Source organism: Rattus norvegicus, chromosome 6, assembly GCF_036323735.1.
Source record: "Rattus norvegicus strain BN/NHsdMcwi chromosome 6, GRCr8, whole genome shotgun sequence".
In the NCBI taxonomy this organism is placed as follows: Eukaryota; Metazoa; Chordata; class Mammalia; order Rodentia; family Muridae; genus Rattus; species Rattus norvegicus.
In genome coordinates, this window is record NC_086024.1 from 110,746,721 (window position 1) to 110,758,152 (window position 11,432).

Consider the following 11,432-nt stretch of genomic DNA (forward strand, 5'->3'; position numbering starts at 1 on the left):
GATGAAAGCTTCTGGGCTGCAGGGATGGCAGCAGTTAAGAGGGCTGCTGCTCTTGCAGAGCACCAGGTCAAGTCCAAGACCATGTGAGAGCTCACCATTATTAGTGACTGCAGTGTCAGGGGATCCAAGGTCTTCCGACCTCTCTGGGGACCAGATATGAACGTGGTCCAAAGATAGACATTTGAGCCAGTCAGTGGTGGGGCATGTCTTTAATCCCAGTGTTCAACAGGCAGAGGCAAGTGGATCTTCAAGTTCAAGGCCAGCCTGGTCTACAGAGTGAGGTCCAGGACAGTCAAGCTACACAGAGAAACCCTTGAAAAATTAAAAAAACAAAACTGGAAATATATACAATCAAAACACCCATACATGTAAAATGAAATAATTTTTTTAAAAAAAGATGAGAGATTCTACGATGGCCATGATAGCTCATGCCAGCAATCTCAGCACTTGGGAAAACACAAGATCAGGAAGGTGTTAAGACCATTCTAAGCTATACAGAGTTCAAGGCCAACCAGGTTATGTTAGAATTGGCCTCAAAAAACAAACAAAAAATAAAAATAAAAAAACCAAAATAACACACAAAGAGAAGAAAAATGATGGAAGGTTCTAGAGTCTGACACTCTGGTCTATGTTCAAATCACAGTCACATCACTTACTGGTTGTAAAGCCTTAGACAGGTTCCTTAACCTCTGTGCTTCACTCATGAAGTAAGGACATAGTTGTGTATACTTCACCAATAACTGAGGGTTAAGGCCTGGCACAGTGCCTGGCACACTAGCACCCAGTGAAATGTTACTGTCAGGAGGACTACTGGACTATCACAGCTGTCTGTGAGTCCTAACTCAGAACCTAACCCATCAGGTTATCCTCATACTTCCTGCTGAACTGTATTAGGAGATGTTCACCATCATTAGTGATTGCAGTGTCAGGGGATCCAAGGTCTTCCAAACCAAAGGACAATTGGGGCACAAAGTGGATTAGAATTTCCAAGGCCCTGCATGGTCACTGCATGGGAATACAAACAACTAGGTCCATCTTCAGGGAAACAGCAAGATCCTGGAAACTATAGGGTACAAAAGCCTAGCAAAGCAGGTATTCCATGTTTTTAGATGGCAGCAAGGGACAGTACATGCCGGAAGTAGAGTCTTAAAGAGGGAACCTCAATTGAGAAAAGGCCTCCGACAGACCAGCCTGTGGGCATGCCTGTGGGGCATGTTCTTGATTGATAGTTGAGAGAGCTGGTCCAACTCAATGGAGGCAGTACACCCTGGGCAGATGGGGCTGGATAATATAAAAAAAACAAACTGAGCAACCCACGACGAACAGGCCAGTGAGCCCCATCCCACCATGAGCTGTTTCAGTTTCTGCCTCCACATTCTTGCCCTGGCTTCCTGGACTACATGTAAGCCTAAGCTGCTTTTTCATGTGTTGTATCACAATAGAAACCCTAACCAACACAGTAAGGAATCCAAGCTGAACTCTAGCATTTCTGGAATGTGGGTTTTAATCTGATAAGGAATAAATTACAAGAATAATCCAACAGGAAACTAGGCCTACTGGCTCATGCCTGTAATTCTAGCACTTGTGAGGCATTTGATCAACTTTGAGACCAGCCTCAGACTACAGTGAGCACCAAGACAGACAGACAGACAGAGAGAGAGACACAGAGACACAGACACCACACACACAGGCATGTGCAGAGCCAGGGGTAGTAATCTATACCTACAATTCCAACATTTGGGAAAAAGAGAGGAAGAATGTAAGAGTTATCTTCAGCTACACAGCAAGTTTGAGCCTAGCCTAGGCTACCGTCTTAAGTTGAGGCGGGGTGGAGCGGGGAGAGGGGGGCAGTTAGGTAAAGTGAGTATTCTAGACGATCTAGTTCAACTTCCTGCACAAAGGAACATGTAAACCACAGGTTGCCAATGTATCTTAAAGGCGAAGAGCACTGACAGAATTTACTTTCTTTTCTTTTGTAAAACTTATTTTCATTTTTAATTATGTATGTCTGTGTAAAGGTGCAGGCATCTCCAGAATTATAGTTACAGATGGTTGTGAACCCCACAGTGGGGTGCTAGGAACCAAACTCAAGCCCTCTGAAAGCATGCTAACGCATACATTCCACTTAGCCATCTCTCTGGCCCCTACCCTGATTTTCCAGTCAAGAGCAAATATCAAGTCTATCAACTGTATTTCTGAAGTCAGAAGATCATGTAGATTATACTGAGAACAAACCAAACTTACACAGTAAGCAGCACCCAACACTAAATTCTTTCAGCGTGCTCACACTGCTTAAGCTAATGTGATCAAGGATGGGTTCCTGTGCAGCTGCTGAGATGCAGAGATGGTAACTTCCAGGCCCTGCTGGGACAGCAGGCAGATGCTCTCTCTCTTCCTACTTCTATCAGCATCTGCTACATTAACTTACCACAGGCTAAGATAAATAGGCTTAACTGGAAGGGGTGGAGAGCAGGAAAGAAGAGAGGAAAAGAGAGAGGGAGGGAGAGGATGAGAATGAAGGACCAGTTGCTGCCCTAACAACACTTCTGCGGGGGTGAAGCCAGATCAAATGTTTTTTTTCATACTGTTCCAGAGTTATTTACGGTAAAAACCTCCAGCATGACCCTTTTAGGCACAAACAAAGCCTTGTTCTCTTTTAACAACTAGTCCCTTGATTTCCCACACACTATGTTGAACAATGAAGTTGGGGCGCAGGATAAAGCAGATGACATCAACCTCCCTCAAGTCTGAGGCCCAAATTCTGGTCTGTGTCCAGCTGGATGATTTCACAGAGGGCCCTACTGTCTAGGCTGCAGGCTGCACATGAATCTGGGAGCAGTGCTTTAGCATCAACCACCAGTCAGCAACTGGCAAAATCGCTGTACCCCTCCGGGTTACTTTTATAATTTGCTCTATTTCCTAAAAGCTGGACTCATGACTTCAGAAGTTATCACTGATTTCAAAATCTAAGCAGTCCCCTTTTCTAGATGACTTAGAAGACACAAAGCTGTAGACAACTGGTCACTGTGTAAGAGTTCAAAGAAGAAACATTATCCTTTAACTTTTATGAAGAAAGAAATACAAGGTCAAGGCTCAAGTAAAAGCTAAAGACTTCTATGTAATACAAAAAGAAACTAGACTGTAATGCGATCCTATGTTAATGTACCAGGTGGCCTTCTGTAGCAAACCACCTTGTTATTGGTCTGGTTTTAATCCACTGGTAATAGTTACATTATAAATATCAATTTAAAAGGACCATATTTTCCCTAAAGAAAAAAGGTGAGCCCAAGTAAGGATTCACGTAGTAGTGACTGATGAAAGAGCGGCTTCTTCTGAGAAATAAGCAACAAGTATGCTACTGTTTTCCCTCTACAGTACAGAAATGTTCTCAACATAGACACCAGAAATGTAATCTCCTAAGAACCTGGAAACTAGGGGTTGGGGATTTGGCTCAGCGGCAGAGCGCTTGCCTAGGAAGCGCAAGGCCCTGGGTTCAGTCCCCAGCTCCGGAAAAAAAAGAACCAAAAAAAAAAAAAAAAAGAACCTGGAAACTTACATGCACTACATGTATCTCACACTGTCCAGCATGGATGTTCATGTCTGCAGTCCCTACACTTAGACCCATCAGCTCCCATGACAGCTCTTATTAGGTCCTTAAGCAGCAAGATGGCATCTATATTACTGTGGTTGGGGAGGGGACACTTCCAGCCTCAAACATGGGTAGCAAAGTCTTTACAATCTAGTACTAGGGATGGGTCAGCACCACTCATGCTGTGCTGCGAGTGGGGAAGAGTGATGAGGTACAGTTGGACATCCAACACAAAGTGTGACTGAAACAAGCCTTTGCATGAGACGCCCACACACACCATGGCTAGCTACCCAGACCACTCAAATATCCTTTATCCCACCAATCACGTCCTCCTCGACTTTTCACTACTGAGAACCATTTTTTCCACTTTATATTTTATCTTTGTTATTTCCACTATAACTCATAAATCAGGTAGGGAAAATACTAAATATTAAAGAAATATTTTTAAATAAGTAGAAGAATCACAAGCAGAATACTCAGAACCCCTCTCATTAAAACCTTCCAAATCACTGGACAGTGGTGGCACACACCTTTAATCCCAGCACTCGGGAAGCAGAGGCAGGCAGAGCTCTATGAGTCCAGCCTGGTCTACAGAGTGAGTTCCAGGTCAGCCAAGGCTACATAGTAAGACCCTATCTCAAAAAAAAAAAAAAAAAAAGGAAGGAAGGAAGGAAGGAAGGAAGAAGGGAAGGAAGAAAGGGAACCAAAACCAAACAATGGAACAGAGATAGAGAGATTGACTGATTGACTTTAAAAAATGGCGTTGGTGGCACAGGCCTTTAATCCTTGGGAGGCAGAGGCAGGTGAATCTAGAGTAGTTTGGGCCAGCCTGGTTAGCAAGTGAGTTCTGGGATGGCCAGGGCTAGAAACCAAAAAAAAAAAAAAAAAAAAACAAAAAGAATCATTGCACATCTGGTCATTTCAATCCCACATGAGGCCAGAGAACAACTCAGTGGAACAAAGGCCAACAGGTTCCCTGAATACAGTCTCACTCAGCTCAGGTGTTTTAACTCCCTGAGCTCTACCATCACTGCCCCTTACATAGGGACTCATGAGAGGGACTAAGGAACTGAGCCTGCACACTCTACACTTAGTGCCGTTGCTAGCAATTCAGTTCAAATCTATGATGGAGATCCGGACTCTCTTCATTCACTGTTCTACAGGGATTGGTGGTTCTCCCCTGTAATCCCAGCACTTGGGAGGCAGAGGCAGGAGGACCAGGAGTTCAGAGTCATCCTCTGCTATCCTGTGCTACATAAAACACTATCTCAAGCCCTTCCCCCAACCCTAGAAAAGAAAATAAGAGCTGAGCATTGTGGTAAATTCCCATAATCCCAACAGGCAAGAGGGATTGCAGTAAATTCAAGCTCAGCGTGAGTTATGCAGAGTCCCCATGTTCAAACAAACAAGCAAAAAATATAGGGGCTTGGGGAGATGGCTCAGACAACAGTAAGATGAGCACCTGACCTGAGTTTGGCCCCTCAGCACCCACTTAAAAAGCCAAATGCAGCAGGGAGTGCATACCTACAATCCCAGCTCTGTGGAGGCCAAGTCAGGAGAAGCCCTAGAGCTTGCTTGACAGCCAGTCTTGGGGAGATCCAAATTCAGTAAAGGATTTTGTTTTAAAAAAAATCATAGGGGCTGGGGATTTAGCTCAGTGGTAGAGCGCTTACCTAGGAAGCGCAAGGCCCTGGGTTCGGTCCCCAGCTCCGAAAAAAAGAACCAAAAAAAAAAAAATCATAGATAGATAGATAGATAGATAGATAGATAGATATAAAGAAAACTACATTATGGAGGCATTATGACATTATGGATATTAATAAGAAAGTACCACACGGGGTTGGGGATTTAGCTCAGTGGTAGAGCGCTTGCCTAGGAAGCGCAAGGCCCTGGGTTTGGTCCCCAGCTCCGAAAAAAAGAACCAAAAAAAAAAAAAAAAAGAAAGTACCACACTACACCAAGAAGGCTGTCCTGTCAAGCAGTATATAACCAAAGCATATAAGAGGTACCCCACATAGGAGGTACCCCAAAGCCAAGAATAGGCCAACTTAATAAGCCGTAGGCTCATCACAGACCTGCACTGCGGCCTGACATGGAAGCAGGAGCTATGTGCTTGGGGAGGCTTTTGAAGCAGAAAGGATACTGTAGGAGCCCTTGAGGTAGAATCTGAGCCTTCAGGAAGCAGAGCCAAGTTCATAGATACTATGGTTGCAATGCTGCTGAGGGCTTCTACATAAATACAAAATACATACATTACATAGAAATAAATGTTGAAAGAAGTCCACTGTGTAGTCATGGCGCATGCTTTTAATCCTAGCACTAGGGAGACAGAAGCAGGCAGATCTCTGAGTTCAAGGTCAGCCTGATCTACAGAACAGTCAAAGCTACACAGAGAAACCCTGTCTTTTTTTTTTTTTTTTTTTTTTTTGGTTCTTTTTTTCGGAGCTGGGGACCGAACCCAGGGCCTTGCGCTTCCTAGGCAAGCACTCTACCACTGAGCTAAATCCCCAACCCCAAAACCCTGTCTTTAAAAAAAAAAAAAAAAAAAAAATCCGGGGGCTGGAGAGATGGCTCAGTGGTTAAGAGCACTGACTGCTCTTCCAGAGGTCCTGAGTTCAAATCCCAGCAACCACATGGTGGCTCACAGCCATCTGTAATGGAATTTGATGCCCTCTTCTGGTGTGTCCAAAGAGAGTTGCAGTGTACTTATATATAATAAATAAATCTTTAAAAAAAATCCATACTCTGAGAACTATTCATTAAAAAGTATAAAGTCAGAGCTGGAGCGATGGGTCAGTGGTTAAGAGCGCTAACTGCTCTTCCTGAGCCCTTCCCAGCACCCCCACGGCAGCTCACGTGGCTGTACTTCCAGGGGATCTGACACCCTCACACCAGTGCTTATAAAATAAAGTTCAATAAAATCTAAAAGTATAAACTCTGCATTTGTCCTGCTTGTGTGAATTGTAAATTTGGGGTAATCAAATGGTCTTCTTTAAATCACTGAAAAACAGAGCAGCATCTTGTCATAAGATAAAATACAAACTACTATATTGATAGCCATAGTGCAGATAAAAATATTTTCTCTCCATTTCAGAACAAACGTTCAACCAGTGTCTGTGCAGGCGCGGTGCTGCATGCCTCACGGCCACAGCACTTGAGAGGCTGAGGCCAGCTTGTGCTATGAAGACTGTTTAAAAAAAAAACTCGGGGTTGGGGATTTAGCTCAGTGGTAGAGCGCTTGCCTAGGAAGCGCAAGGCCCTGGGTTCGGTCCCCAGCTCCGGAAAAAAAGAACCAATAAAAAAAAAAACAAAAAAACAAAAAAACTCAGCAGTCAGGAGACAAAAGCAAGCAGATCTTTGAGTGTGAAGCCAGCCTGGTCTACACATTGAGTTCCAGGACAGCCAGAGCTATAGAATGAGACCCTGCCTTTACCATTAATAATAACAACAACAACTATAATAAAAAATCTCGGCTTCACAGTGGTAACACACCTTTAATGCCAGTACTCAGGAAGAGGCAGGTGGGTCTCTGAGTTCAAGGCTAGCTAGAGTGAGTTCTAAGACAGCCACAGCTACAGAGAAACCCTGTCTGAGAAAAATCAAAACTAAACCAAAAAAATCTCTTCTTCTGGTTTGAAAATCCCCTGCCTTCCTCTTCTCTAATTCCACTCCACATAGTAAAATGATGACTATTAAATTTAGTGCCATCATTCTAGCCTTTAAATTCACGGCAATGTGTTGTGACATCAGTAGGACCCTAAAATACATTTGAACTTATGAATCGATAGCAGATCAGCGGGAGATGGAAAATGCCCTTGTGTTTCTTGATCCCACATGAAGTGCAGAGCACTATCCACGAGGTAAGCAGCCTTCTTTGTCAGTCTGGAACGCGAGGGAAGTATGCTCTATTAATAAGCTACGTCCCAGGCCCCATACAGCACCAGCTGTCAAGTATTCAAAGCAAAAGGAGAAAACTGAACCTGATTACATATTTATTCCTTATCCTTTTACAAGAAATATGGGGAGGGAGGTGTGAGCTGCCAGGCGCAGGTAATGGGGACCTGAGGTCCTCTATAGGAGTAGTATTGTCCTTAATGCCAAGCCACTTCTCTGGCCCCAACACACTAATTTTAAATAATCCTTTTTAAACAAGTGGGGAATTTAAAATTTTTTGTTATGATTTATTATGTATGTGCAAGTTATGCACATGTGTACATGTGGAAGTTTACAGGACAACTTCTGAGAGTTGATTCTCACTAACTACCACGTGGGTTCCAACAGTTGAACTTAGGCTTAATGACAAACGTCTTTACCTATTGAAACATCCTACCAGTCCATGGGTGGTGAAATCTTAATATGTTCTGAGTATCACATGACATTAAGGAATCATGACGGGATTTCATGTGTTTTGTTTCGAGAGAGGGATCTGAACATGTTAAACCAGACAGCTCTCACACTCACGGGCTTCAACGATCTTACCTTACTCAGTCTGGACTTACCTAACCCTTCTCCCTCAGTCTCCTCAGGATTACAGACACACACAACCATACCTAACTCACCGTTATTTCTGAAAGGGTGTTTTATATGGCTATAAAACGCAGTAGTCATGTTCCTATTTTTTTTAAGAGATTCAAGCTGACATCAGCTAGACTGAAATACTAATACTGGGGGTTTCCTGGAATTGAGACAATTTAACCAAAAATAATAAAAGGAAAAGGATGAAGATTAAACAAGTATGGATCCTAAATAGTTGCAAACTCCGGGTAACATGCAAATGGATACATTCTTTATAAGAATGAAAATAAAACACTGCCCAAAGCAACCTGTGTTGGTGATAAAACTCAGGACTTTGACATCATAATTTTTACTTTTTATTTCACTTGAAAAACCAGATGGGACAAAAGGGCCCATGTGTTTGCAAGGCAAGTTTCATCATGAGCGAGAGAGTACAATCCCTGCACGTGCAAGGCTGAGGTAGAAGGATAGAGGGTTCCAGGCCAACCCGGGCTTCCAGTGAGGCCTCAAACCAAACAAAGAGTGGAGGGAGTGCTGCTCCCTCCACGTTCACATCTCCACCATGCCAGTGACACCACACTAACACAGCTGCTTCCGGTCTTCTTTTCTTTTTAAGTATCCGGCTCAATTCATTCCTAGGTGTTATCTACTTGGCTTTTGGGTTTAAGATTCCAGTAGTCCAATTAAGATGGTTAGGGGTGAGACACAGCAGACAAAGGGAGGATAACTGAGTGTGGGTGAAATACTAGTGAGTTGAAGCACAAACTCCTGCTGGTGATACCCCTTTGCTAGGCGCTGGCCCATGCCCAGATATTCACTACTGGAAGGCTGGACCATGCATGGTTCCTGCTTGCTGAATGCTTACTAGAAGCAAGGCGACATATGAACACTCTAGAAAATATGAACAGGAAAACAATTCCTACCCTTAGAAAGGCTACTGATAGGGAGAATAAGAATAAGCAGAGACAGTTACAGAGAGTACTGCTCAGGGGACTCCATTTGGAACACAAATTGGAAACTAACAACATATGAAGCTTCAAGACAGATCTCATGAGGAGGAGCACGACAGCACGTGTGTCAGACAGGCAGCAGTGAGCCCAGGAAGGGTTTTCAAACACAGGACTCAAGGAGAGACAGCAAGGCTGAAGAGCTCAGCTTCTTGGATTGTAGGCACCACTCCTCTTCTACTCTGGGGCCAGCATTATCAAACCCCAAACATTGTATCTGTGTCTTTAAAATGTACCACCACCACTTTCCTGGTTGACAGTTCAATATTTAGAGGGATAATTAAAAAGATGGCACACGGGGTTGGGGATTTGGCTCAGTGGTAGAGTGCTTGCCTAGCAAGCGCAAGGCCCTGGGTTCGGTCCCCAGCTCCGGAAAAAAAAAAAAAGATGGCACACGAAACAATAGCCCTGAAAAATCAGAGCTGTCCGGTTTTTCCTCTCCTAAATAAAGTTTGTAACACTATCACTACCATGGCCCAATACTTTAAATAGAAACAATATGACTAAAGCTTGTTAAAACAAAACTGTTCCTGGCTGGAGAGATGCTCTGAGGTTTAGATCACTTACTGCACTTTCAGAAGACCCAACTTGGGTTCCCAGCACGCATATGGTGGCTCATAACTATCTTAAATGTCAGTTCTAGGAAATCTAATGCCCTGTTCTGGCCTCCATGGGCTCTAGGCACCCACAAGGTACACGTACAAACATGCAGCCAAAACGCTTATATGCATAAAACAAAATAAATAATTAAAAAAGAAACCTTAAGTAAACTGTATTTGGCTTAAGAATGTGAAGTTTTCCTTCTGTTGGAAAAAAACAAAAAATTTACTAGTGCTTTTTGTGAATGAACACAATTATGCAGTACTCAACCAACTCAACTATTAACAACTCAAAAATCTGGCCAAGCAAAACTCCACTGAAAACCAGAACCATACGGCATTAAGTAAAGTAGCTGTCAGCATACATGGATCCAGATGACCCTGGTGTAGCTAACTGATGGGACTAGAGACTATGACCATCTTGTCTGATCAATAATAAATCCCAGGAATCACAAAGGAAGGTTTTAGCACGTTTCCATCCAATTCCAACTCCAACGATTGTTCAGTCATCTACTTGAGCCTCAGTTTCTGTGTTTATATAAATGAGGTCAATGGTACCCACGTGTTCCATAAGGTAGTGTTTGAACTAAACGCACAACCTTATGTGGCACAGGAAGTGACACTTCAGATGCTTAATAAATAACACGTTTTATTAGTCACGGACAACGTTATTGTCTGCTTTATCTGTAGGTGTTGAGGTGTCTTATGATGTCAAACCCCACTGATGCTCTACACATTTCTCAGAAAAATCACGTTATAGCACGATTTTCGAGACTTCACAGACACAAAACCCTGATGACAGCCCGAAGTCGAAAGAGCCCTAGGTCTCTAGACGCTAGGTTCGCCAATGCCTCTCTGCCCCTCCGCCCCTCCAAGGGCCCCGACTTCAGCGCGCAGCCCCGCCCCGCGAACCCCAACGCGCCGGGTGAAGGGGCGGTCCCCACCGCGCGTACTTAGCGTTCAGGGATGGGGTTGGGGGGAGGCCAGGCCAAGCCCCAGCCTCCGCCCGCCGGCCTCCCCCAACCTCAGCCTCCCCTGGACGACGCCTGCCCTCTTGCCACCCGCCACCGCGCCGCCCGGGGCCGCACCTTGAGGTGGGTGCGCAGGCCGCCAGCGCCCCCAGACTGGTCGGTGATCTCGTACGCGCCCGTAACCAGCAAGTCTTTGTGGATCTCCTCGCGGAGACACTTCCGAGAGTTCACGGGTAGATGGAAGGAGATGCCGAGGACCGAGCTGGGGCCGAGAAGGAACAGAAAGAGCAAGGCGGATAGGAGAGGGCCAGGCCAGGATAGTGGGCCAGACAAACCAGACATGGTGCCGGAGCCTCGTTCACCACCCGGGGCCTCTAGCGCGCCGGAACCGGGGAAACCCACGTGACTCGCCTCTAACCTGGCGAGGCCGTCCGCGCCATTTTGGAGATTGGCTAACAGAAAAGGAATGTAAAATAAGTTTTAAAAAGAAGAACACATTTGATAGTATGTCATAACCACGGGTTTCAGGGGCTATAGAGGAGTTCCCAGGAGTTTTTCGTACAAGTTTTATTTTTTGTTGTGGTAAAAGACTTAGGAGCAAACCATTATAAGTATGGGCAGCCCCGGAAGTAATTGTTTTAAGCCCCCGGAAGTGGTTCATGCGAGTTTTTAAAATCGGTGACACCATAGCAACCAGGCCCCAATAAGAAACAGCCACAAGGCCTTTCTCTGAGCCCGCCCACCGGCTGCT

At 44.6% G+C, this 11,432-nt stretch overlaps 1 protein-coding gene across 1 annotated transcript in view; it reads right to left on the minus strand.

Annotated features, from left to right (window-relative positions):
- Tmed10 (transmembrane p24 trafficking protein 10) overlaps nucleotides 1-11,023 on the minus strand; it is a 34,857-nt gene extending 23,834 nt beyond the window's left edge. The window contains 1 exon segment of the mRNA NM_053467.1: nucleotides 10,799-11,023. Coding sequence (NP_445919.1) covers nucleotides 10,799-11,023 — 225 coding nt within the window.
- Between the last annotated feature and the right edge of the window lie 409 nt (nucleotides 11,024-11,432).